Source organism: Saccoglossus kowalevskii, chromosome 18, assembly GCF_978046115.1.
Source record: "Saccoglossus kowalevskii chromosome 18, keSacKowa6.1, whole genome shotgun sequence".
Taxonomy (NCBI): domain Eukaryota; kingdom Metazoa; phylum Hemichordata; class Enteropneusta; family Harrimaniidae; genus Saccoglossus; species Saccoglossus kowalevskii.
The window spans coordinates 31,976,633-32,001,111 of NC_140658.1; the positions used below are offsets into that span (position 1 = coordinate 31,976,633).

At 33.0% G+C, this 24,479-nt stretch overlaps 1 protein-coding gene across 1 annotated transcript; it reads left to right on the forward strand.

Annotated features, from left to right (window-relative positions):
- The first annotated feature begins 7,568 nt into the window (after nucleotides 1–7,568).
- LOC146732305 (uncharacterized) lies at nucleotides 7,569–18,254 on the forward strand. Its single transcript, XM_085493068.1, has 7 exons — nucleotides 7,569–7,683; nucleotides 10,871–11,017; nucleotides 13,727–13,924; nucleotides 14,108–14,332; nucleotides 14,719–14,892; nucleotides 16,704–16,788; nucleotides 17,507–18,254. Exons 1-7 carry the CDS (start codon nucleotides 7,569–7,571, stop codon nucleotides 17,973–17,975), a joined length of 1,413 nt encoding a protein of 470 aa, XP_085349194.1. The 3' UTR covers nucleotides 17,976–18,254.
- The last annotated feature ends 6,225 nt before the right edge of the window (nucleotides 18,255–24,479 follow it).

Here is a 24,479-nt window from a genome sequence, read left to right on the forward strand (position 1 = left end):
TTTAGTAAATGGTGATGTCATACACGATGACAATAATTTAGTAAATGGTGATGTCATACACGATGACAATAATTTAGTAAATGGTGATGTCATACACGATGACTGTAATTTAGTAAATGGTGATGTCATACACGATGACAATAATTTAGTAAATGGTGATGTCATACATGATGACAGTAATTTAGTAAATGGTGATGTCATACACGATGACAGTTATTTAGTAAATGGTGATGTCATACACAATGACAGTAATTTAGTAAATGGTGATGTCATACACGATGACAGTAATTTAGTAAATGGTGATGTCATACATGATGACAGTAATTTAGTAAATGGTGATGTCATACATGATGACAGTAATTTAGTAAATGGTGATGTCATACACGATGACAGTAATTTAGTAAATGGTGATGTCATACACGATAACCGTAATTTAGTGAATGGTGATGTAATATAAAATGACAGTAATTTAGTAAATGGTGATGTCATACGCGATGACAGTAATTTAGTAAATGGTGATGTCATACACGATGACAGTAATTTAGTAAATGGTGATGTCATACACGATGACAGTAATTTAGTAAATGGTGATGTCATACATGATGACAGTAATTTAGTAAATGGCGATTTTATACATGATGACAGTAATTTAGTAAATGGCGATTTTATACACAATGACAGTAATTTAGTAAATGGTGATGTCATACACGATGACAGTAATTTAGTAAATGGTGATGTCATACACGATGACAGTAATTTAGTAAATGGTGATGTCATACATGATGACAGTAATTTAGTAAATGGTGATGTCATACATGATGACAGTAATTTAGTAAATGGTGATGTCATACACGATGACAGTAATTTAGTAAATGGTGATGTCATACACGATGACAGTAATTTAGTAAATGGTGATGTCATACATGATGACAGTAATTTAGTAAATGGTGATGTCATACACGATACCAGTAATTTAGTAAATGATAATGTCATACACGATGACAGTAATTTAGTAAATGGTGATGTAATACACAATGACAGTTATTTAGTAAATGATGATTTCATACACAATGACAGTTATTTAGTAAATGGTGATTTCATACACGATGACAGTAATTTAGTAAATGGTGATGTCATACACGATGACAGTAATTTAGTAAATGGTGATGTCATACACGATGACAGTAATTTAGTAAATGGTGATGTCATACACGATGACAGTAATTTAGTAAATGGTGATGTCATACATGATGATAGTAATTTAGTAAATGGTGATGTCATACACGATGACAGTAATTTAGTAAATGGCGATTTTATACACGATGACAGTAATTTAGTAAATGGTGATGTCATACACGATGACAGTAATTTAGTAAATGGTGATGTCATACAGGATGACAGTAATTTAGTAAATGGTGATGTCATACACGATGACAGTAATTTAGTAAATGGTGATGTCATACACGATGACAGTAATTTAGTAAATGGTGATGTCATACACGATGACAGTAATTTAGTAAATGGTGATGTCATACACGATGACAGTAATTTAGTAAATGGTGATGTCATACACGATGACAGTAATTTAGTAAATGGTGATGTCATACACGATAACCGTAATTTAGTGAATGGTGATGTAATATACAATGACAGTAATTTAGTAAATGGTGATGTCATACGCGATGACAGTAATTTAGTAAATGGTGATGTCATACACGATGACAGTAATTTAGTAAATGGTGATGTCATACACGATGACAGTAATTTAGTAAAAGGTGATGTCATACATGATGACAGTAATTTAGTAAATGGCGATTTTATACACGATGACAGTAATTTAGTAAATGGTGATGTCATACACGATGACAGTAATTTAGTAAATGGTGATGTCATACACGATGACAGTAATTTAGTAAATGGTGATGTCATACATGATGACAGTAATTTAGTAAATGGTGATGTCATACACGATGACAGTAATTTAGTAAATGGTGATGTCATACACGATGACAGTAATTTAGTAAATGGTGATGTCATACACGATGACAGTAATTTAGTAAATGGTGATGTCATACACGATGACAGTAATTTAGTAAATGGTGATGTCATACACGATGACAGTAATTTAGTAAATGGTGATGTCATACACGATGACAGTAATTTAGTAAATGGTGATGTCATACATGATGATAGTAATTTAGTAAATGGTGATGTCATACACGATGACAGTAATTTAGTAAATGGTGATGTCATACATGATGACAGTAATTTAGTAAATGGTGATGTCATACACGATGACAGTAATTTAGTAAATGGTGATGTCATACACGATAACCGTAATTTAGTGAATGGTGATGTAATATACAATGACAGTAATTTAGTAAATGGTGATGTCATACGCGATGACAGTAATTTAGTAAATGGTGATGTCATACACGATGACAGTAATTTAGTAAATGGTGATGTCATACACGATGACAGTAATTTAGTAAAAGGTGATGTCATACATGATGACAGTAATTTAGTAAATGGCGATTTTATACACGATGACAGTAATTTAGTAAATGGTGATGTCATACACGATGACAGTAATTTAGTAAATGGTGATGTCATACACGATGACAGTAATTTAGTAAATGGTGATGTCATACATGATGACAGTAATTTAGTAAATGGTGATGTCATACACGATGACAGTAATTTAGTAAATGGTGATGTAATATACAATGACAGTAATTTAGTAAATGGTGATGTCATACCCAATGACAGTAATTTAGTAAATGGTGATGTCATACACAATAACAGTAATTTAGTAAATAGTGATGTCATACACAATGACAGTAATTTAGTAAATGATAATGTCATACACGATGACAGTAATTTAGTAAATGGTGATGTAATACACAATGACAGTTATTTAGTAAATGATGATTTCATACACAATGACAGTTATTTAGTAAATGGTGATTTCATACACGATGACAGTGATTTAGTAAATGGTGATTTCATACACGATGACAGTAATTTAGTAAATGATGATGTCATACACAATGACAGTAATTTAGTAAATGGTGATGTCATACACAATGACAGTTATTCAGTAAATGGTGATGTCATACACAATGACAGTAATTTAGTAAATGATGATGTCATACACAATGTCAGTTATTTAGTAAATAGTGATGTCATACATGATGACCGTAATTTAGTAAATGATGATGTCATACATAATGACAGTAATTTAGTAAATGGTGATGTCATACACAATGACAGTAATTTAGTAAATGGTGATGTCATACATGATGACAGTAATTTAGTAAATGGCGATTTTATACACGATGACAGTAATTTAGTAAATGGTGATGTCATACACGATGCCAGTAATTTAGTAAATGGTGATGTCATACACGATGACAATAATTTAGTAAATGGTGATGTCATACACGATGACAATAATTTAGTAAATGGTGATGTCATACACGATGACAGTAATTTAGTAAATGGTGATGTCATACACGATGACAATAATTTAGTAAATGGTGATGTCATACACGATGACAATAATTTAGTAAATGGTGATGTCATACACGATGACAGTAATTTAGTAAATGGTGATGTCATACACGATGACAATAATTTAGTAAATGGTGATGTCATACATGATGACAGTAATTTAGTAAATGGTGATGTCATACACGATGACAGTTATTTAGTAAATGGTGATGTCATACACAATGACAGTAATTTAGTAAATGGTGATGTCATACACGATGACAGTAATTTAGTAAATGGTGATGTCATACAAGATGACAGTAATTTAGTAAATGGTGATGTCATACATGATGACAGTAATTTAGTAAATGGTGATGTCATACACGATGACAGTAATTTAGTAAATGGTGATGTCATACACGATAACCGTAATTTAGTGAATGGTGATGTAATATAAAATGACAGTAATTAAGTAAATGGTGATGTCATACGCGATGACAGTAATTTAGTAAATGGTGATGTCATACACGATGACAGTAATTTAGTAAATGGTGATGTCATACACGATGACAGTAATTTAGTAAATGGTGATGTCATACATGATGACAGTAATTTAGTAAATGGCGATTTTATACATGATGACAGTAATTTAGTAAATGGCGATTTTATACACAATGACAGTAATTTAGTAAATGGTGATGTCATACACGATGACAGTAATTTAGTAAATGGTGATGTCATACACGATGACAGTAATTTAGTAAATGGTGATGTCATACATGATGACAGTAATTTAGTAAATGGTGATGTCATACACGATGACAGTAATTTAGTAAATGGTGATGTCATACACGATGACAGTAATTTAGTAAATGGTGATGTCATACATGATGACAGTAATTTAGTAAATGGTGATGTCATACACGATGACAGTAATTTAGTAAATGGTGATGTCATACACGATGACAATAATTCAGTAAATGGTGATGTCATACACGATGACAGTAATTTAGTAAATGGCGATTTTATACACGATGACAGTAATTTAGTAAATGGTGATGTCATACACGATGACAGTAATTTAGTAAATGGTGATGTCATACAGGATGACAGTAATTTAGTAAATGGTGATGTCATACATGATGACAGTAATTTAGTAAATGGTGATGTCATACACGATGACAGTAATTTAGTAAATGGTGATGTCATACATGATGACAGTAATTTAGTAAATGGTGATGTCATACACGATGACAGTAATTTAGTAAATGGTGATGTCATACACGATAACCGTAATTTAGTGAATGGTGATGTAATATAAAATGACAGTAATTTAGTAAATGGTGATGTCATACGCGATGACAGTAATTTAGTAAATGGTGATGTCATACACGATGACAGTAATTTAGTAAATGGTGATGTCATACACGATGACAGTAATTTAGTAAATGGTGATGTCATACATGATGACAGTAATTTAGTAAATGGCGATTTTATACACAATGACAGTAATTTAGTAAACGGTGATGTCATACACAATGACAGTAAATTATTAAATGGTGATTTCATGCACGATGACAGTAATTTAGTAAATGGTGATGTCATACACGATGACAGTGATTTAGTAAATGGTGATGTCATACACGATGACAGTAATTTAGTAAATGGTGATGTCATACACGATGACAGTTATTTAGTAAATGGTGATGTCATACACGATGACAGTGATTTAGTAAATGGTGATGTCATACACGATGACAGTAATTTAGTAAATGGTGATGTCATACACGATGACAGTAATTTAGTAAATGGTGATGTCATATACAATGACAGTTATTTAGTAAAAGGTGATGTCATACACGATGACAGTGATTTAGTAAATGGTGATGTCATACACGATGACAGTAATTTAGTAAATGGTGATGTCACACACGATGATAGTAATTTAGTAAATGGTGATGTCATACACGATGACAGTAATTTAGTAAATGGTGATGTCATACACAATGACAGTAATTTAGTAAATTGTGATGTCATACGCGATGACAGTAATTTAGTAAATGGTGATTTCATACACGATGACAGTAATTTAGTAAATGGTGATGTCATACACGATGACAGTAATTTAGTAAATAGTGATGTCATACACAATGACTGTAATTTAGTAAATGGTGATGTCATACACAATGACAGTAATTTAGTAAATGGTGATGTCATACACAATGACAGTAATTTAGTAAATAGTGATGTCATACACAATGACAGTAATTTAGTGATGGTGATGTCATACACAATGACAGTTATTCAGTAAACGATGATGTCATACACAATGACAGTTATTTAGTAAATGGTGATGTCATACACAATGACAGTAATTTAGTAAATTGTGATGTCATACACGATGACAGTAATTTAGTAAATGGTGATGTCATACACGATGACAGTAATTTAGTAAATGGTGATGTCATACACGATGACAGTAATTTAGTAAATAGTGATGTCATACATAATGACTGTAATTTAGTAAATGGTGATGTCATACACAATGACAGTAATTTCGTAAATGGTGATGTCATACACAATAACCGTAATTTAGTAAATGATGATTTCATACACAATGACAGTAATTTAGTAAATGGTGATGTCATACACAATGACAGTTATTCAGTAAATGATGATGTCATACACAATGACTGTAATTTAGTAAATGATGATGTCATACACAATGACAGTGATTTAGTAAATGGTGATGTCATACACAATGACAGTTATTCAGTAAATGATGATGTCATACACAATGACAGTAATTTAGTAAATGATGATGTCATACACAATGACTGTGATTTAGTAAATGGTGATGTCATACACGATGACAGTAATTTAGTAAATGGTGAAGTCATACACAATGACAGTGATTTAGTAAATGGGAATGTCATACACGATGAAAGTATTTTTTAAAAAGAAAACAATTAATGCATGTTCAAATTACAGTGCTAGTAAAAATTTTAGTGCTAGTAAAATTGTAAATGAAAATGTAAATAATATCGCAGCGCAAGTCGAAATCCCAATGCAAAAAAAAATAAAATCTAAAAGCGATACATTCAAATGAGCGCTATTCTGACGAAACATCAATATATGTTATTTCTATAGACATATGGGGTATACACAGTTACTCTATAATGATATCAAGTTGTATATCTATATCCTCCAGGACTCTGACTGACAAATAAAGTTTAACTCTCAACAATTTTCGAACATAAAATAGCCCTCGCTAATTTGAAGTCCAAGCAAATACCAAACCTATCGAGGGTCGCGACTAACCGAGGGGTCTCGTGAAAAGGGGAGGGGGTGTATGTGTTGAAAATGGATAAAAAACACAAGTACATACACGAATTTATTTATAGTACGTTTTCATTATTGGACAACATCAGAGCGTCCATGTCCGCAAGGATTCAACTCACTACAAGAAGCTTTATAAAGCTTTATCAATAGGGAACGGCCGAGAAGTACGTAAAGTCGCGAATTCATGCCCCTGTCGATACCTCGAGTCAGGTCGCCGTAATACTGTTACGTAACCATCATTTTGGATATAGCAGTAATTTCATTAATTCCACGTTGTGATTTCCTAGTGTATTGTAATTGTGTAAAGGAGAGGCATCACAGACATCCGTAAATGGGTGAATAGTTGGTAATACACAAACATAATTTCGGACATACACTAACAAAACGTAGTGTATATAACGAAACACAAGCCAATATGGTCCAATATTAGCTCTAAAAATTAAAAATTTAGCTGTCTAACGTTTTAGCATATGTGTCCTCCCCTCCGCCACCGACAACTTAAAAATAGAATACTTAAATACAGGGACCGTCTACGCTGGGTGTACAGCAAATAAATGAAATCGACCTAAGTGAAACGACCCAGAAATTAGTGGATCTCCCACAACGAACTATATGATTTTGACGTAGAGGGCTAGCGCTAGCGGTCTTAAACCCGGAACAAAAACCCTGCCCCAAACACTGCTTTGATACGTCGCAATCCGCATTACACGAATCAAGTGGGACGAGTGGACGTTATGTTTAAATGGTTTTCTGACTACACATTCTTCTCTACAGAAGAACGTACTGGAATAATGGAATATCAATATTATATGCTAGTATTAACTATAGTAACAATTTCATCCGTCACTGGTAAGTAACTAATTCAATATTAACAAAAATTATGACTCAAACACATGAACAAGTCAGATGTCAAAATGCGGAAGTTTCCTTCCCATTCTATTTGGCTACTGTGGTCACAAGCAGTTTTTATCACAACTTAAAGGAACAGGGTCTAATTTTCGAATATTGTGTAAAAACAAAAACAAAACAAAAAACAATGTTTTCCACACGGATTTATGTATGACGACGACCACCCATTGAAACATTCCAGTAATGTGCCCAAGGCCATATAGCTACGACAAGCTACTTGAAATCGTCATTACGTCCTATGTTATGTGTTTGAGTCACAGCAACAGCCTTTTTTTCATATATGTAATACTATTACTATATTGTTTAAAGGAAACACGTTATTTATGGATAGGTTATATAAAATAAGTTTAGTGCAAAGAACCTACGTATGTTGTGTTGTTTATATGCTAATAACATAGAATCGAACATTAATACTGCTTTAAATTTCCTATCGTAATGTAAAACATAGTCGTCTATTAAAACACGTCAGCGCGTTCACGATTGGTGTTATCTTTTCGTGATATGACGACAATGGACCGAGTTTATTGACAGTACTTCCCGAAAGTTTAAAATTGTATATTTATTAACAGTGTAAGTTCAAACTTAGTTTGTAGTTATAAATTGTGTGTGCGTATTCTTCTATATCATTATGCAGAAATCAATAAATAAATCAATAAATCAATAAATAAATCAATAAATCAATAAATCAATCAATAAATAAATAAATAAATAAATAAATAAATAAATAAATAAATAAATAAATAAATAAATAAATAAATAAATAAATAAATAAATAAATAAATAAATAAATAAATAAATAAATGTGTGAAGGGAATCCAGGCCTATGATGCCTATATCCAGATAACTGAATTGGGTCAACATTTATATGGATATTTATGAGGAGATTCAAGTGTTAATGAGAAATCAAATTGCTTGTCTGGCCTCATTACATTCATAACACACCTATAGACAAATACATACATGTAAAGTCATACACTTTTATTTTTGTATTGCTTTTCATCATAGCATAGGGAAAACCCAATAACAAATGTCCGCACCTCAATACCAAATATGGGCATTCAAAAGTAATTCATAAATCAGTTCGGATAACACACATCATATTCAAGCTCTCTGCTCAGTTCGAACGTGCACTTTGAACCTTGTTGACCATTTTTATTAAAAGAAATACACACTGTTCACGCCGCTGTAATAATAATAATATTTTGCTAGTTTCGCCATGAACCCCTCTCCGAATGTTTCACAATCAATCATTAGGTGGATTTAGTGGTTCTTCTTCCGAAGTTTGTGCAAAATGTCTACGTGTTTCGGAACAAAAACAAGCAAGCATAGACTACCGGCTTTCGATGCAATGCCTGCATTAACACATACTTGTATTCATGCAACATATTTATGACATTACACTTCTGTAATATCTAGGGTTATAGAGACATGTAATGTGATCAGTTTACTATATACTGTAGGCAAATTGATCACAATATAACAGCACGGTGAACTGGTCAGACTATATGGCAAACAGGTCACAATTTTGCTAACAGGTGGGGAAGGGTACTGTTATGGTAAATTGGTGACAGTATATGGTGAACCATGACCAGTATATTGGGACCAGTCTATACGGCTTTCAAGTAAAAAGCCATTATACCATTGCATTTGAAAAAAAAAGTTTGAAAGATTTCATTTGTGCAATCTATGTACATGTAGGTTACACGATGATCTTATCCAATGCCTTCAATATAGCATTATTCCCATGTCTCTAACTTCAATGGTGCTCTAGATATTATAGATATGCATATTTGATGAGTTCTATGACCATATATGGTCATTGAACATTTTAGCAATTTCTTTTGTCCAATGTCTTCCCCCTCGTCATACAAGCAAATAGAGTACTTTGTGTATTGTTTTTGCTGCTACAACCACACATATCATTCTCTTCAAGGTTCATATGGTGCCACACAATCAATAATGTTCTCCATATACCTATGTTCATATTCACGATATAGATATATTTGCCTTTCTAGTCACAAAACCTGGTCTTTGAGCATTACTTGGCTTTCGTAATTTATTGATGACATGTACATGTTCAGAAAATAAATAAAATATCTAATAAATACGTCAAAGTACAGTAATAGCAGTCACACTTTATCCTGGAACAGAATTCATTGCAACACCTGGCAATTCACTATTTAAAATGGAACATTTAGCATTTCTGTCGCTTTGCACAAATTCATTGAGTTCGAATAAACAGAAATACTTCATTTGTGAGATAGAACGCATAAATTAACATTACACTTGGATTCATTTGTAATCCCTGTCGTGCACACATAAAAAAAGTGAAAGTGTGTCGTGCATTCTTGAACGCTAACCACTGGAAACGTTAACATTGTATTTACATTGCATTCTGTGTAATTTCATCAAACAAGAAGAAAAATAACACGAGGATTGATAGATGAATAGATGATAGTTATCTAGTAAATTTTGAGATAATTGTGGGACAGACACAATAAAAAAATAATTCAAATTTGTAATGTACAAACTATTCTCCAAGTGCATACACTCTGGTGTCGGTGGAAGTATCTTTAAAGACGATCGCATCAATTTTCTTAAGAGACTGACAAATAAATTCCTGTAGGTTTTATGAATGCATTAGAGAGCGTTTACGGCATTTCTTATGGTCTGGTTTCTTATGATTATGCTAATTTATAATACGTCACTGAGAGCGCCTGGTGGCAAACTAGTTCTGTGCGATATTTAAGCTGAACTTTTCTTTCCAGTGTCTTTAACACATCAATAAGGTTAATAACACAAAACCGTAATTTAATTTCCCGTACATCGTACGTTCGGCATATATGCTCCGTGGTTATTTGATTTGTGTTTTTATTGTAATTTATTATTGTAACGTTCACTGCCATAGGTTACAGAGCTAAGCGTATAATTATAAATATAATACTAAATAATATAAATATAATAGAATTAGAACTTTCTATGACGGTTTATGACATACGTTTTCTTGTCATAAGCATACATTCTAAATTTACGTTTCTACAATCTTGGCATAATGTTTCAATTGTTCTGTTATTCATTGTTACCTCTAATAAGTTCAAACTTTTCTTTGATTTCTTTACAATTTCAGCTGAATATGATGATTATAACATTACTTTAGTCAACGGTGAGTCCGCCCACGAAGGACGTGTTGAAGTGTTGTACGAAGGTGAATGGGGAACAGTATGCGATGATGGATGGGATTTAAACGATGCCATAGTTGTATGTAAACAGATGGGTAAGTCAAGTCAACGTACTGTGTTACACGCATAAACACCCACCCACACAACACAAATAGATTATGCAAACACAACTTTTATGCTAGATATACTGAAAATATATTCCCTATATTTCTCGTGTGTGTGTGATGTCCTCTTTTAATGGCACACCGCCAGTATGGACGCAGGCATGCTGTATACAAAAAATGGACTACAACCAGACACTTCTGTTGGAGCGTAACTAAATCCGTTCATTACACAAAAAACACAACCAACATGGCGAAAATACAAGGAAGTGAACGGAGCATGCTTTAAATAGTTGAAGCGAACACGAGCGGGTGTAAACACAACTAGTAAAACATGATAATCACACACAGTGGCGTAACCAAATATTGTCTTTAACTTTAACAAATTCTGAAAAGTTTAGAGAAACCAAATGAACAATCGATGAATAACAGTTTGATAAAGACTAGTAGAGACTAGTATAGAAAAGGCTGAACAGTAATCACAACTGAATAGTCCTTGAAGTGTCGTGCAAGTTGGCGGTTACAGCTTGAGTGCCTACGTTGAGCGGACTGTACCTCAATTGGGGAATTTTTAATCGGAGATGTTGGTGTTGTGTCAGTAGGAGATGACAATTTTAGGTTGAATGAAGGAGGGGTATATGGTTACACAGTTGCTTAAGGAGTGTCAGTGCAGTAGCAGGTCATCAATAAGGCTCAGGGTTCTGTTTGCAGAAAGTTGCTTTGCATGGACTTGCTGAGACTTCACCTCAACACATGACTTACTGTTGGTAAGAACACATTATCTGTGATGATACTAGCATGATTCTCGGGTGCCTTAGGCAATGGCGATAAAATGCGCTTCAACTTCACATGGGGACAATGTTGCATGATATCTTCTAAGCTTAGCACTGCACGGCAGCATCAGTAACATCATCCATATCTGATCTGTGTGTATGGGGAATGCGAACGTAGGATTCGATAACGCCCCCTGGGCAACCTGAAAGTCATCACAAAGCTCATTTAATCAGTGAATTTTACGTTGGGATTGATGTCCAATAGTTGTGTCTTCCAGTGGGGCAACAAGAGATGCATAGCTTACTAGAACTTTAGCTAGGACTTGCATGCACCTATAAATGAATGTAGGTTGCATAGCTTTTCAGGTGGTGTACATGACAGCGACACGACAAAATGTAGGAATACAGTGCTAGCTTGCACCACAGTACAGATCATCTGTAAGCTAGGTGATGTTACCATCTTCAAGAAGGTATACGACACATTGACTCTTCCAATGCTGTCTTAGAACCTGGTAATCCCATGTCTGAAAGCACAAAGACATGTGATGTCATGCCACATGATGTGACTCGGAGCCACCGAGTTGCTAATCATGGTTCAAGTGCAAATGTCTCAATTGAGCTTTTGATTTCTGCAGGTAAATCTAGTTTGATGAAATCACCTGAGACCCACTAACTTGAAATTAATGTCATCACGATTCAATATGATTTGGTCTCGCACACAACTTTTAGATAATTCGCTGATTGAGAACTAGACTTTATTGGGATGCCAAGACATATTGTGGTAGCAAGTATGATCATGATGCCTGTGTCACCACTGTCTATGGAAGTGAAACTTGGTGACCATAAAATGTATCAATATATGGTGACTGTAGTGCTGAAGTTGCTGAACTATTCATCGCTGCGCCTGGGTGGATGGTCTGGGGATCCATCTGATCAAGTATGTTGACAATTTGTCATGGATGTCACACCTGGCAATGACTGCCAGGTGACTAGCCTTACATAATGGGCATGGGCATTTTCTTGGTTGTGGGTATTCCGCTAGGTTTGGGTATCGTTCTGGGTTTGGTGTATTGCATTTCCTCTGAGGCCCCTGAATATATCTTGTCGGCCTGGGTGTTTTCCCCATCATCTGTGACACCAGCTTTCAAACAAAGTAATCGTTTCTGAATTTGTTAGATACCACTGTTTGGGTGATGGTTGTTGGTTGACCATAATGAGTTATAGTAATTACCAAAATCAACGTCCGTATTATTCAGTTGATATATTGACTGGCTGGCTGTACACAATATGTGTGTGTAGAAAGCCCATACATGTATAGCAGGCAGGTCGTTTTACATTTCAATGACGCGTAGATCCGACATACGCTGCCACCATGCCAGTATAGACACAGACATGTTGTATACACAAAGCTTGGACTACAAATGGACACTTATGTTGAAGCGCTGACGAATGGAGTTAATTCCGTTTGTTACTCAACGAACGGAACTGAGTATGCGTAGAATAGTGTAAAGTGAACACGAGAGGGCATAAACACAATTCTTGAAACATGATAATCACATTTAGTGGCGCACGAGGTTCACATGAATGTGAAGAAGTCACACTGTTCGGGGGTTGGGGGGGGGGGTGGTCGGTGGTAAAAGACCGTTATACATTATTAAGAAATAGTCCCATGCAGCAAAACTGGGGTTTCTTTTTTATTACCGAACGCTACTTTGTTAAACTGTGGACCAACGCTTACACAACCACGACATCGATTTGACACTAATATTGTTATTGTTTATTGTTAGTACATCGGATTAAGTAAAACTAAACAATTATTGTGTATAATCTTGGTGTCGTTTATGAAGAATACCAAGGCCAATTTTGTTTCAAAATTGCTATTGTTTTTGACATACAAGTCTTGTCGTCTTTCGTTTCCTCTGCTCGCTAGGGTTTCCCGGTGCCATTGAAGCAGTTCAAGGAAGTTGGTGGAAGTCGGGTGGTCCGTTTGGAGCAGGTAGTGGTAAAATCTGGTTTACAAATGTTAGATGTCACGGAACAGAACCAAATATATGGGAATGTAAGAAGAAAGAAGAAGGTTTTTTTAATTGGTGCCTACATTGGGAGGATGCTGGTGTACGATGTATTGGTATGTAATATTAACACTATATCGTAGTTGTACGTTAAGTGAATGTAATCAGCGAATACTTAAAACGTGTCTAAGGATGCCTTAAAGTGGCCTGGCACGTACAAGTTCACACAATATATGACGTTCAATTCAAGATACAAAGCATTATCGTTGTTCACTGCATTGTAATGTGTTTCATTACAGCTGAAGGCGAACCAACACCATCGCCTTGTGCAATGAACTGCTCCAATAACGGAACCTGCTACAATAACCAATGCATATGTCAGGATGGTTGGCAAGGTGACAGGTGTGAATCGAGAGAACCATGTTATATCAACCCATGTCATAATAATGGCACGTGTAAACCTAATAATGACACTTTTATATGTTATTGTCCTATTGGCTACAACGGCACACGATGTGATCAGGGTAAGTAAAAATAATGTTTAATTTGCATACAAATTCATATTATACTCTGAAAGTGAAATAATCATAATATCAAGGGAATTATGTATTTTAAGAAATATGGGCCGAATAACCTCGTCCCATCTGTTATATATTCACCACGGGTTATTTATCTTCATGTTACGGCATCATTCAGTTTGACAGCTCAATATAAACTATAAACCTAAACCACTATAGTATGCTACACAAACTAAATTATGAAGAAATTAGAGTCGATACAAAACGTTCCGTTTGATCTTAGAGATCTCAGTCTGCTGTCGATGTTTTATTATCTAGTGGTAGATATTTTAGTTGTAAATCTTACCTGTAATATTCTATTTTATATCACGAATAACTGGGCTTAATCTTAGAACTAACTACTATGGTGCCAAAGTCTACTACTTCGTCTATACTAATCACCGCAACAACCACTCATGCAGACAGCACACGATATGAGAGTTCACCAAAACAAATATATTCTACAGAATGTGTCACCCTTAGTATTAATGGGACCAACGAGAAACTGGAGAGCAACTCTCAAGCAGGTAATAACTAGATGCACTGTTGTGGTGCAAATATTGTATTGTATTATATTATATATATTTAATCACGAATTGCGGTAATAACTGAGCTGATCGTTCCTTTATATTACTCATTGGCATTACATTATACGTATCATAACATAGTAATACTTTATATTACTCATTGGCATTACGTTATACATATCATAACATAGTAATACTTTATATTACTCATTGGCATTACGTTATACATATCATAGCATAGTAATACGTTATATTACTCGTTGGCATTACGTTATACATATCATAACATAGTAATACTTTATATTACTCATTGGCATTACGTTATACATATCATAACATAGTAATACTTTATATTACTCATTGGCATTACGTTATACATATCATAACATAGTAATACTTTATATTACTCGTTGGCATTACGTTATACATATCATAACATAGTAATACTTTATATTACTCATTGGCATTAAGTTATACGTATCATAACATAGTAATACTTTATATTACTCATTGGCATTACGTTATACGTACCATAACATAGTAATACTTTATATTACTCATTGACATTACGTTATACGTATCATAACATAGTAATACTTTATATTACTCATTGGCATTACGTTATACGTACCATAACATAGTAATACTTTATATTACTCATTGGCATTACGTTATACATATCATAACATAGTTATACTTTATATTACTCGTTGGCATTACGTTATACATATCATAACATAGTAATACTTTATATTACTCATTGGCATTACGTTATACGTATCATAACATAGTAATACTTTATATTACTCATTGGCATTACGTTATACGTACCATAACATAGTAATACTTTATATTACTCATTGGCATTACGTTATACGTACCATAACATAGTAATATTTTATATTACTCATTGGCATTACGTTATACATATCATAACATAGTAATACTTTATATTACTCGTTGGCATTACGTTATACGTATCATAACATAGTAATACTTTATATTACTCATTGGCATTACGTTATACGTACCATAACATAGTAATACTTTATATTACTCATTGGCATTACGTTATACATATCATAACATAGTAATACTTTATATTACTCGTTGGCATTACGTTATACGTATCATAACATAGTAATACTTTTTATTACTCATTGGCATTACGTTATACATATCATAACATAGTAATACTTTATATTACTCATTGGCATTACGTTATACGTATCATAACATAGTAATACTTTATATTACTCATTGGCATTACGTTATACGTACCATAACATAGTAATACTTTATATTACTCATTGGCATTACGTTATACATATCATAACATAGTAATACTTTATATTACTCGTTGGCATTACGTTATACGTATCATAACATAGTAATACTTTATATTACTCATTGGCATTACGTTATACATATCATAACATAGTAATACTTTATATTACTCGTTGGCATTACGTTATACATATCATAACATAGTAATACTTTATATTACTCATTGGCATTAAGTTATACGTATCATAACATAGTAATACTTTATATTACTCATTGGCATTACGTTATGCGTACCATAACATAGTAATACTTTATATTACTCATTGACATTACGTTATACGTATCATAACATAGTAATACTTTATATTACTCATTGGCATTACGTTATACATATCATAACATAGTAATACTTTATATTACTCGTTGGCATTACGTTATACGTATCATAACATAGTAATACTTTATATTACTCATTGGCATTACGTTATACGTACCATAACATAGTAATACTTTATATTACTTAGGTCCTATTATAGGAGTTATCGTAGCAATTATGATCGTGGTCGTCGTTATATTAATAGGTGGTTATATTATTTACAGAAAGAAACGGTGAGTGTATGAGTATATATTCTAATTACAAAAATCACTACAATGATACCGAACTTGTGAAAACCGACACATCGCCCATTTTAGTAATCAAAATAAACACAGCTCATACAGAAAACAGTACAGCTGATTACGTAATAGCAAATTGCAGCATCGTTTCCTATTCATGTTACTGTACGTAGCTCAGCGCATATTATTATATTATATTAAATTCTTATAGAAAATAGCAAAATAAGATTAAACAAGCCATGCATGACACAGTCCCCGTTAGTTGTCGAACTTAAGATATATAGTTTTGTTTATAGTAATATAGCTGGAATATAAACATGTCAGGAATATGATTATGATGATTATTTAAAATTAAAATGATTGACATTTGTATCTGATCGTCAAACGAGTATTGAGAGATATTGCTCTGAAACAGCATTAATTAAAACAAAATCATGAATGAAGATATAAAATTTGAACTTAGTCAGTCAAAGCATGTCAGAGATATGGCTCTAGAAGTGTATTCATTCAAAAAAATTGCCACTAGTCAGCCATTCTGAATCCGATCTAAAAAATAAAATAACGTGCATATTCAGGAATAATTAATTAGTTTTAATATTTGTAATATAACACATGTATGAGTTTATTACTTAGTTATACGACTAGGAGAATCCACATAAATAATTATGTACATCAAATCAAACAAGAATTACAGTTACTTTTCCCGATTTAGGAAGAAAGTCCAACAAAATAGAGAACCGAATATTCCTCTTGGCAACTTGACGTTTGGTGCAGATGATGTTGACAGGGGCAAAACTGACCATTCCACTGAAGAAGTATATTATTCCACCATCTCTGACAATATAACTAACACAGAAAATACACACAACGAAGTATACAGCTTTAGAAAGAATATTATACACCATGAGAATATTAAAAGAGAGAAGACGAACGTAGATGCCGGGGAAGGGTTTGTTGATAACGTTGCTTATGAAACATCCGACACGAGTGCTGAATTGCCAGTAAAAGGAATCGCCAACATTCCATCTCAGAGCAGGCATGGTTTGGAAGGGGTAGTATGTGGAGCCACATCGGAGACTGACACAGATAATGAAAGACAAGCCCAAGAACTGTCTGCGGAAAACACAATTGAAGGGTTCGTTGAAAACAGAATATATGCATCTGAAACGACAACTGATTAATGTCAAGAAGATATTGTTGAAAACAGCATCTACATATCCAGGGAACCAGACCGTATATTGACCGGGTCCCCTGATCGAAATGAGATTATGAACACTATTGAAGACGTGAACGCCAGTGATGCATACACAAATTTGCAAATAACTCCCATGGATCATACTATTTACACGTCTTTACAGTAAGATATATTTGTCTTTGTTATAGTCAGACTACAGAACTTGTAGGTGTGCTGTACAAATCAATATGTGTGTAATAAAATGAGGAGATTACATTGCATAGTATTGGTGACGTGTTATTGTAATTTCATTGTATTTCTCTTGTGTTTTCTGTGATTTCGCTTTAATGATTAATATCTTGATCGTTATCTATGTCGATTTACACATATCGCACATTCAACCGTGAAGCTTTCAAGGCTAGTGAGAATCTCAAAAGCCCAAACTGATTCCTACACAGAAGTGTATCTGTCCTTTTTAGTGACAACTCTAACACACCGTATTCTCAAGGGAAGAACCCCTTTTTAGCTCCGCTGTCGACTTTGTCGAGCAGAGCTTACCATATTAGTGATTGTCCGTCCGATTGTAGACCTCTTTTAGATTTGTTCGTTTATTTCATGATGATATCTTCAATTCTTTAATTTTGGTGAATATTTTTGATAAACAGTTTTATTTTTGATTTCTTGTTAAAAACTACAAGTCCTGTTTGCTTTGATATTACATATATAGGTACTACATGTGGAATTCTCTCAGATTTGTTCATTTCATGATGATATCTTCAATTCTCTAATTTTGGTGAATATTTTTGTAATTTTTGGTAAAAAGTGATATTCTCGACTTCTTGTTAAAAACCGCAAGTCCGATTGCTTTGATATTACATATATAGGTACTACCTGTGGACCTCTCTCTGATTTGTTCACTTCGTGATGATATCTTCAATTTTGGTGAATATTTTCGGAATTTTTGGTAAAAAGTTATATTTCCGACTGCTTGTTGAAAGCAGCAAGTCAAATCGTATTGATACTATACATATAATTCATTTTCTAATGATATCCGATAGGCTGCTTGTTATTTTCTTAAGTGGGTTATCAGGAAGAATGCATTTTAAACTACTTGTCCAGAATTACGCAAATTCTGCATTATTCCTACAGTCTGTAAATTTTTAAAACTACATTTTATCTATTGTATTGAGTAGAAATATATTGATTACACAATATAAATTTGCAAACATGTTGCATTATTAATCTATATATTTACATCGTAATCAATATTACCGGATATATTGATATGTCTTCTTCGAATTATACAATCATTATGATCTATGTAGTGTCTTCTTCGAATTATACAATCATTATGATCTATGTAGTGTCTTCTTCGAATTATACAATCATTATGATCTATGTAGTGTCTTCTTCGAATTATACAATCATTATGATCTATGTAGTGTCTTCTTCGAATTATACAATCATTATGATCTATGTAGTGACTACATTATTATTTGATCATTATAATTCTATTCAAACAAGCAGTGGATATGTGTAAGCTGATTTGATTTTTCTACATTCAATATTGCGCAAATAAAATGTATGACCAATGTATTGCCCTATACTAATAAAGCTCTGTGTAACCAATACGAATGAGTAATTTAATAAATAGTGATGCCATATACAATGACAGTAATTTAGTAAATGGTGACAGTAATTTTGTAAATGGTGATGTCATACACGATGACAGTAATTTAGTAAATGGTGATGTCATACACAATGACAGTAATTTAGTAAATGGTGATGTCATACACGATGACAGTAATTTAGTAAATGGTGATGCCATATACAATGACAGTAATTTAGTAAATGATGATGTCATACACGATGACAGTAATTTAGTAAATGGTGATGCCATATACAATGACAGTAATTTAGTAAATGGTGATGTCATACACGATGACAGTAATTTAGTAAATGGTGATGCCATATACAATGACAGTAATTTAGTAAATGATGATGTCATACACGATGACATTAATTTAGTAAATGGTGATGCCATATAGAATGACAGTAATTTAGTAAATGGTGATGTCATACACGATGACAGTAATTTAGTAAATGGTGATGCCATATACAATGACAGTAATTTAATAAATGATGATGTCATACACGATGACAGTAATTTAGTAAATGGTGATGCCATATACAATGACAGTAATTTAGTAAATGGTGATGTCATACACGATGACAGTAATTTAGTAAATGGTGATGCCATATACAATGACAGTAATTTAGTAAATGGTGATGTCATACACGACGACAGTAATTTAGTAAATGGTGATGCCATATACAATGACAGTAATTTAGTAAATGATGATGTCATACACAATGACAGTGATTTAGTAAATGGTGATGTCATACACGATGACAGTAATTTAGTAAATGGTGATGTCAAACACAATGACAGTAATTTAGTAAATGATGATGTCATACACAATGACAGTGATTTAGTAAATGGTGATGTCATACACGATGACAGTAATTTAGTAAATGGCGATTTTATACACGATGACAGTAATTTAGTAAACGGTGATGTCATACACGATGATAGTAATTTAGTAAATGGTGATGTCATACACAATAACCGTAATTTAGTGAATGGTGATGTAATATACAATGACAGTAATTTAGTAAATGGTGATGTCATACACGATGACAGTGATTTAGTAAATGGTGATGTCATACACAATGACAGTAATTTAGTAAATGGTGATGTCATACACGATGACAGTAATTTAGTAAATGGTGATGTCATACACGATGACAGTAATTTAGTAAATGGTGATTTCATACACGATGACAATAATTCAGTAAATGGTGATGTCATACACGATGACAGTAATTTAGTAAATGGTGATGTCATACACGATGACAGTAATTTAGTAAATGGTGATGTCATACACGATGGCAGTAATTTAGTAAATGGTGATGTCATACATGATGACAGTAATTTAGTAAATGGTGATGTCATACACGATGACAGTAATTTAGTAAATGGTGATGTCATACATGATGACAGTAATTTAGTAAATGGTGATGTCATACACGATGACAGTAATTTAGTAAATGGTGATGTCATACACGATAACCGTAATTTAGTGAATGGTGATGTAATATCAAATGACAGTAATTTAGTAAATGGTGATGTCATACGCGATGACAGTAATTTAGTAAATGGTGATGTCATACACGATGACAGTAATTTAGTAAATGGTGATGTCATACACGATGACAGTAATTTAGTAAATGGTGATGTCATACATGATGACAGTAATTTAGTAAATGGCGATTTTATACACAATGACAGTAATTTAGTAAATGGTGATGTCATACACGATGACAGTAATTTAGTAAATGGTGATGTCATACACGATGACAGTAATTTAGTAAATGGTGATGTCATACATGATGACAGTAATTTAGTAAATGGTGATGTCATACACGATGACAGTAATTTAGTAAATGGTGATGTCATACACGATGACAGTAATTTAGTAAATGGTGATGTAATATACAATGACAGTAATTTAGTAAATGGTGATGTCATACACGATGACAGTGATTTAGTAAATGGTGATGTCATACACGATGACAGTAATTTAGTAAATGGTGATGTCATACACGATGACAGTTATTTAGTAAATGGTGATGTCATACACGATGACAGTGATTTAGTAAATGGTGATGTCATACACGATGACAGTGCTTTAGTAAATGGTGATGTCATATACAATGACAGTTATTTAGTAAATGGTGATGTCATACACGATGACAGTGATTTAGTAAATGGTGATGTCATACACGATGACAGTAATTTAGTAAATGGTGATGTCACACACGATGATAGTAATTTAGTAAATGGTGATGTCATACACGATGACAGTAATTTAGTAAATGGTGATGTCATACACAATGACAGTAATTTAGTAAATTGTGATGTCATACACGATGACAGTAATTTAGTAAATGGTGATTTCACACACGATGACAGTAATTTAGTAAATGGTGATGTCATACACGATGACAGTTATTTAGTAAATGGTGATGTCATACACGATGGCAGTGATTTAGTAAATGGTGATGTCATACACGATGACAGTAATTTAGTAAATGGTGATGTCATACACGATGACAGTGATTTAGTAAATGGTGATGTCATATACAATGGCAGTTATTTAGTAAATGGTGATGTCATACACAATGACAGTAAATTATTAAATGGTGATTGGATGCACGATGACAGTAATTTAGTAAATGGTGATGTCATACACGATGACAGTGATTTAGTAAATGGTGATGTCATACACGGTGACAGTAATTTAGTAAATGGTGATGTCACACACGATGATAGTAATTTAGTAAATGGTGATATCATACACGATGACAGTAATTTAGTAAATGGTGATGTCATACACAATGACAGTAATTTAGTAAATGGTGATTTCATACATGATGACAGTAATTTAGTAAATGGTGATGTCATACACGATGACAGTAATTTAGTAAATAGTGATGTCATACACAATGACAGTAATTTAGTGATGGTGATGTCATACACAATGACAGTTATTCAGTAAACGATGATGTCATACACGATGACAGTTATTTAGTAAATGGTGATGTCATACACAATGACAGTAATTTAGTAAATTGTGATGTCATACACGATGACAGTTATTCAGTAAACGATGATGTCATACACGATGACAGTTATTTAGTAAATGGTGATGTCATACACAATGACAGTAATTTAGTAAATTGTGATGTCATACACGATGACAGTAATTTAGTAAATGGTGATGTCATACACGATGACAGTAATTTAGTAAATGGTGATGTCATACACGATGACAGTAATTTAGTAAATAGTGATGTCATACACAATGACTGTAATTTAGTAAATGGTGATGTCATACACAATGACAGTAATTTAGTAAATGGTGATGTCATACACAATAACAGTAATTTAGTAAATAGTGATGTCATACACAATGACAGTAATTTAGTAAATGATAATGTCATACACGATGACAGTAATTTAGTAAATGGTGATGTAATACACAATGACAGTTATTTAGTAAATGGTGATTTCATACACGATAACCGTAATTTAGTAAATGATGATGTCATACACGATGACAGTAATTTAGTAAATGGTGATGTCATACACAATGACAGTAATTTAGTAAATGGTGATGTCATACACAATAACCGTAATTTAGTAAATGATGATTTCATACACAATGACAGTTATTTAGTAAATGGTGATTTCATACACGATGACAGTGATTTAGTAAATGGTGATGTCATACACGATGACAGTGATTTAGTAAATGGTGATGTCATACACGATGACAGTAATTTAGTAAATGGTGATGTCATACACGATGACAGTGATTTAGTAAATGGTGATGTCATATACAATGACAGTTATTTAGTAAATGGTGATGTCATACACAATGACAGTAAATTATTAAATGGTGATTTCATGCACGATGACAGTAATTTAGTAAATGGTGATGTCATACACGATGACAGTGATTTAGTAATTGGTGATGTCATACACGATGACAGTAATTTAGTAAATGGTGATGTCACACACGATGATAGTAATTTAGTAAATGGTGATGTCATACACGATGACAGTAATTTAGTAAATGGTGATGTCATACACAATGACAGTAATTTAGTAAATTGTGATGTCATACACGATGACAGTAATTTAGTAAATGGTGATTTCATACACGATGACAGTAATTTAGTAAATGGTGATGTCATACACGATGACAGTAATTTAGTAAATAGTGATGTCATACACAATGACTGTAATTTAGTAAATGGTGATGTCATACACAATGACAGTAATTTAGTAAATGGTGATGTCATACACAATAACAGTAATTTAGTAAATAGTGATGTCATACACAATGACAGTAATTTAGTGATGGTGATGTCATACACAATGACAGTTATTCAGTAAACGATGATGTCATACACGATGACAGTTATTTAGTAAATGGTGATGTCATACACAATGACAGTAATTTAGTAAATTGTGATGTCATACACGATGACAGTAATTTAGTAAATGGTGATGTCATACACGATGACAGTAATTTAGTAAATGGTGATGTCATACACGATGACAGTAATTTAGTAAATAGTGATGTCATACACAATGACTGTAATTTAGTAAATGGTGATGTCATACACAATGACAGTAATTTAGTAAATGGTGATGTCATACACAATAACAGTAATTTAATAAATAGTGATGTCATACACAATGACAGTAATTTAGTAAATGATGATAATGTCATACACGATGACAGTAATTTAGTAAATGGTGATGTAATACACAATGACAGTTATTTAGTAAATGGTGATTTCATACACGATAACCGTAATTTAGTAAATGATGATATCATACACGATGACAGTAATTTAGTAAATGGTGATGTCATAC

Coding starts and splice junctions, on each gene's coding strand:
- LOC146732305 (XM_085493068.1), top strand. CDS start 7,569: ATGTTTAAATGGTTTTCTGACTACACATTCTTCTCTACAGAAGAACGT. Junction 14,333..14,718: donor CGGCACACGATGTGATCAGG/GTAAGTAAAAAT, acceptor GCTTAATCTTAG/AACTAACTACTATGGTGCCA. Junction 16,789..17,506: donor ATTATTTACAGAAAGAAACG/GTGAGTGTATGA, acceptor TTCCCGATTTAG/GAAGAAAGTCCAACAAAATA.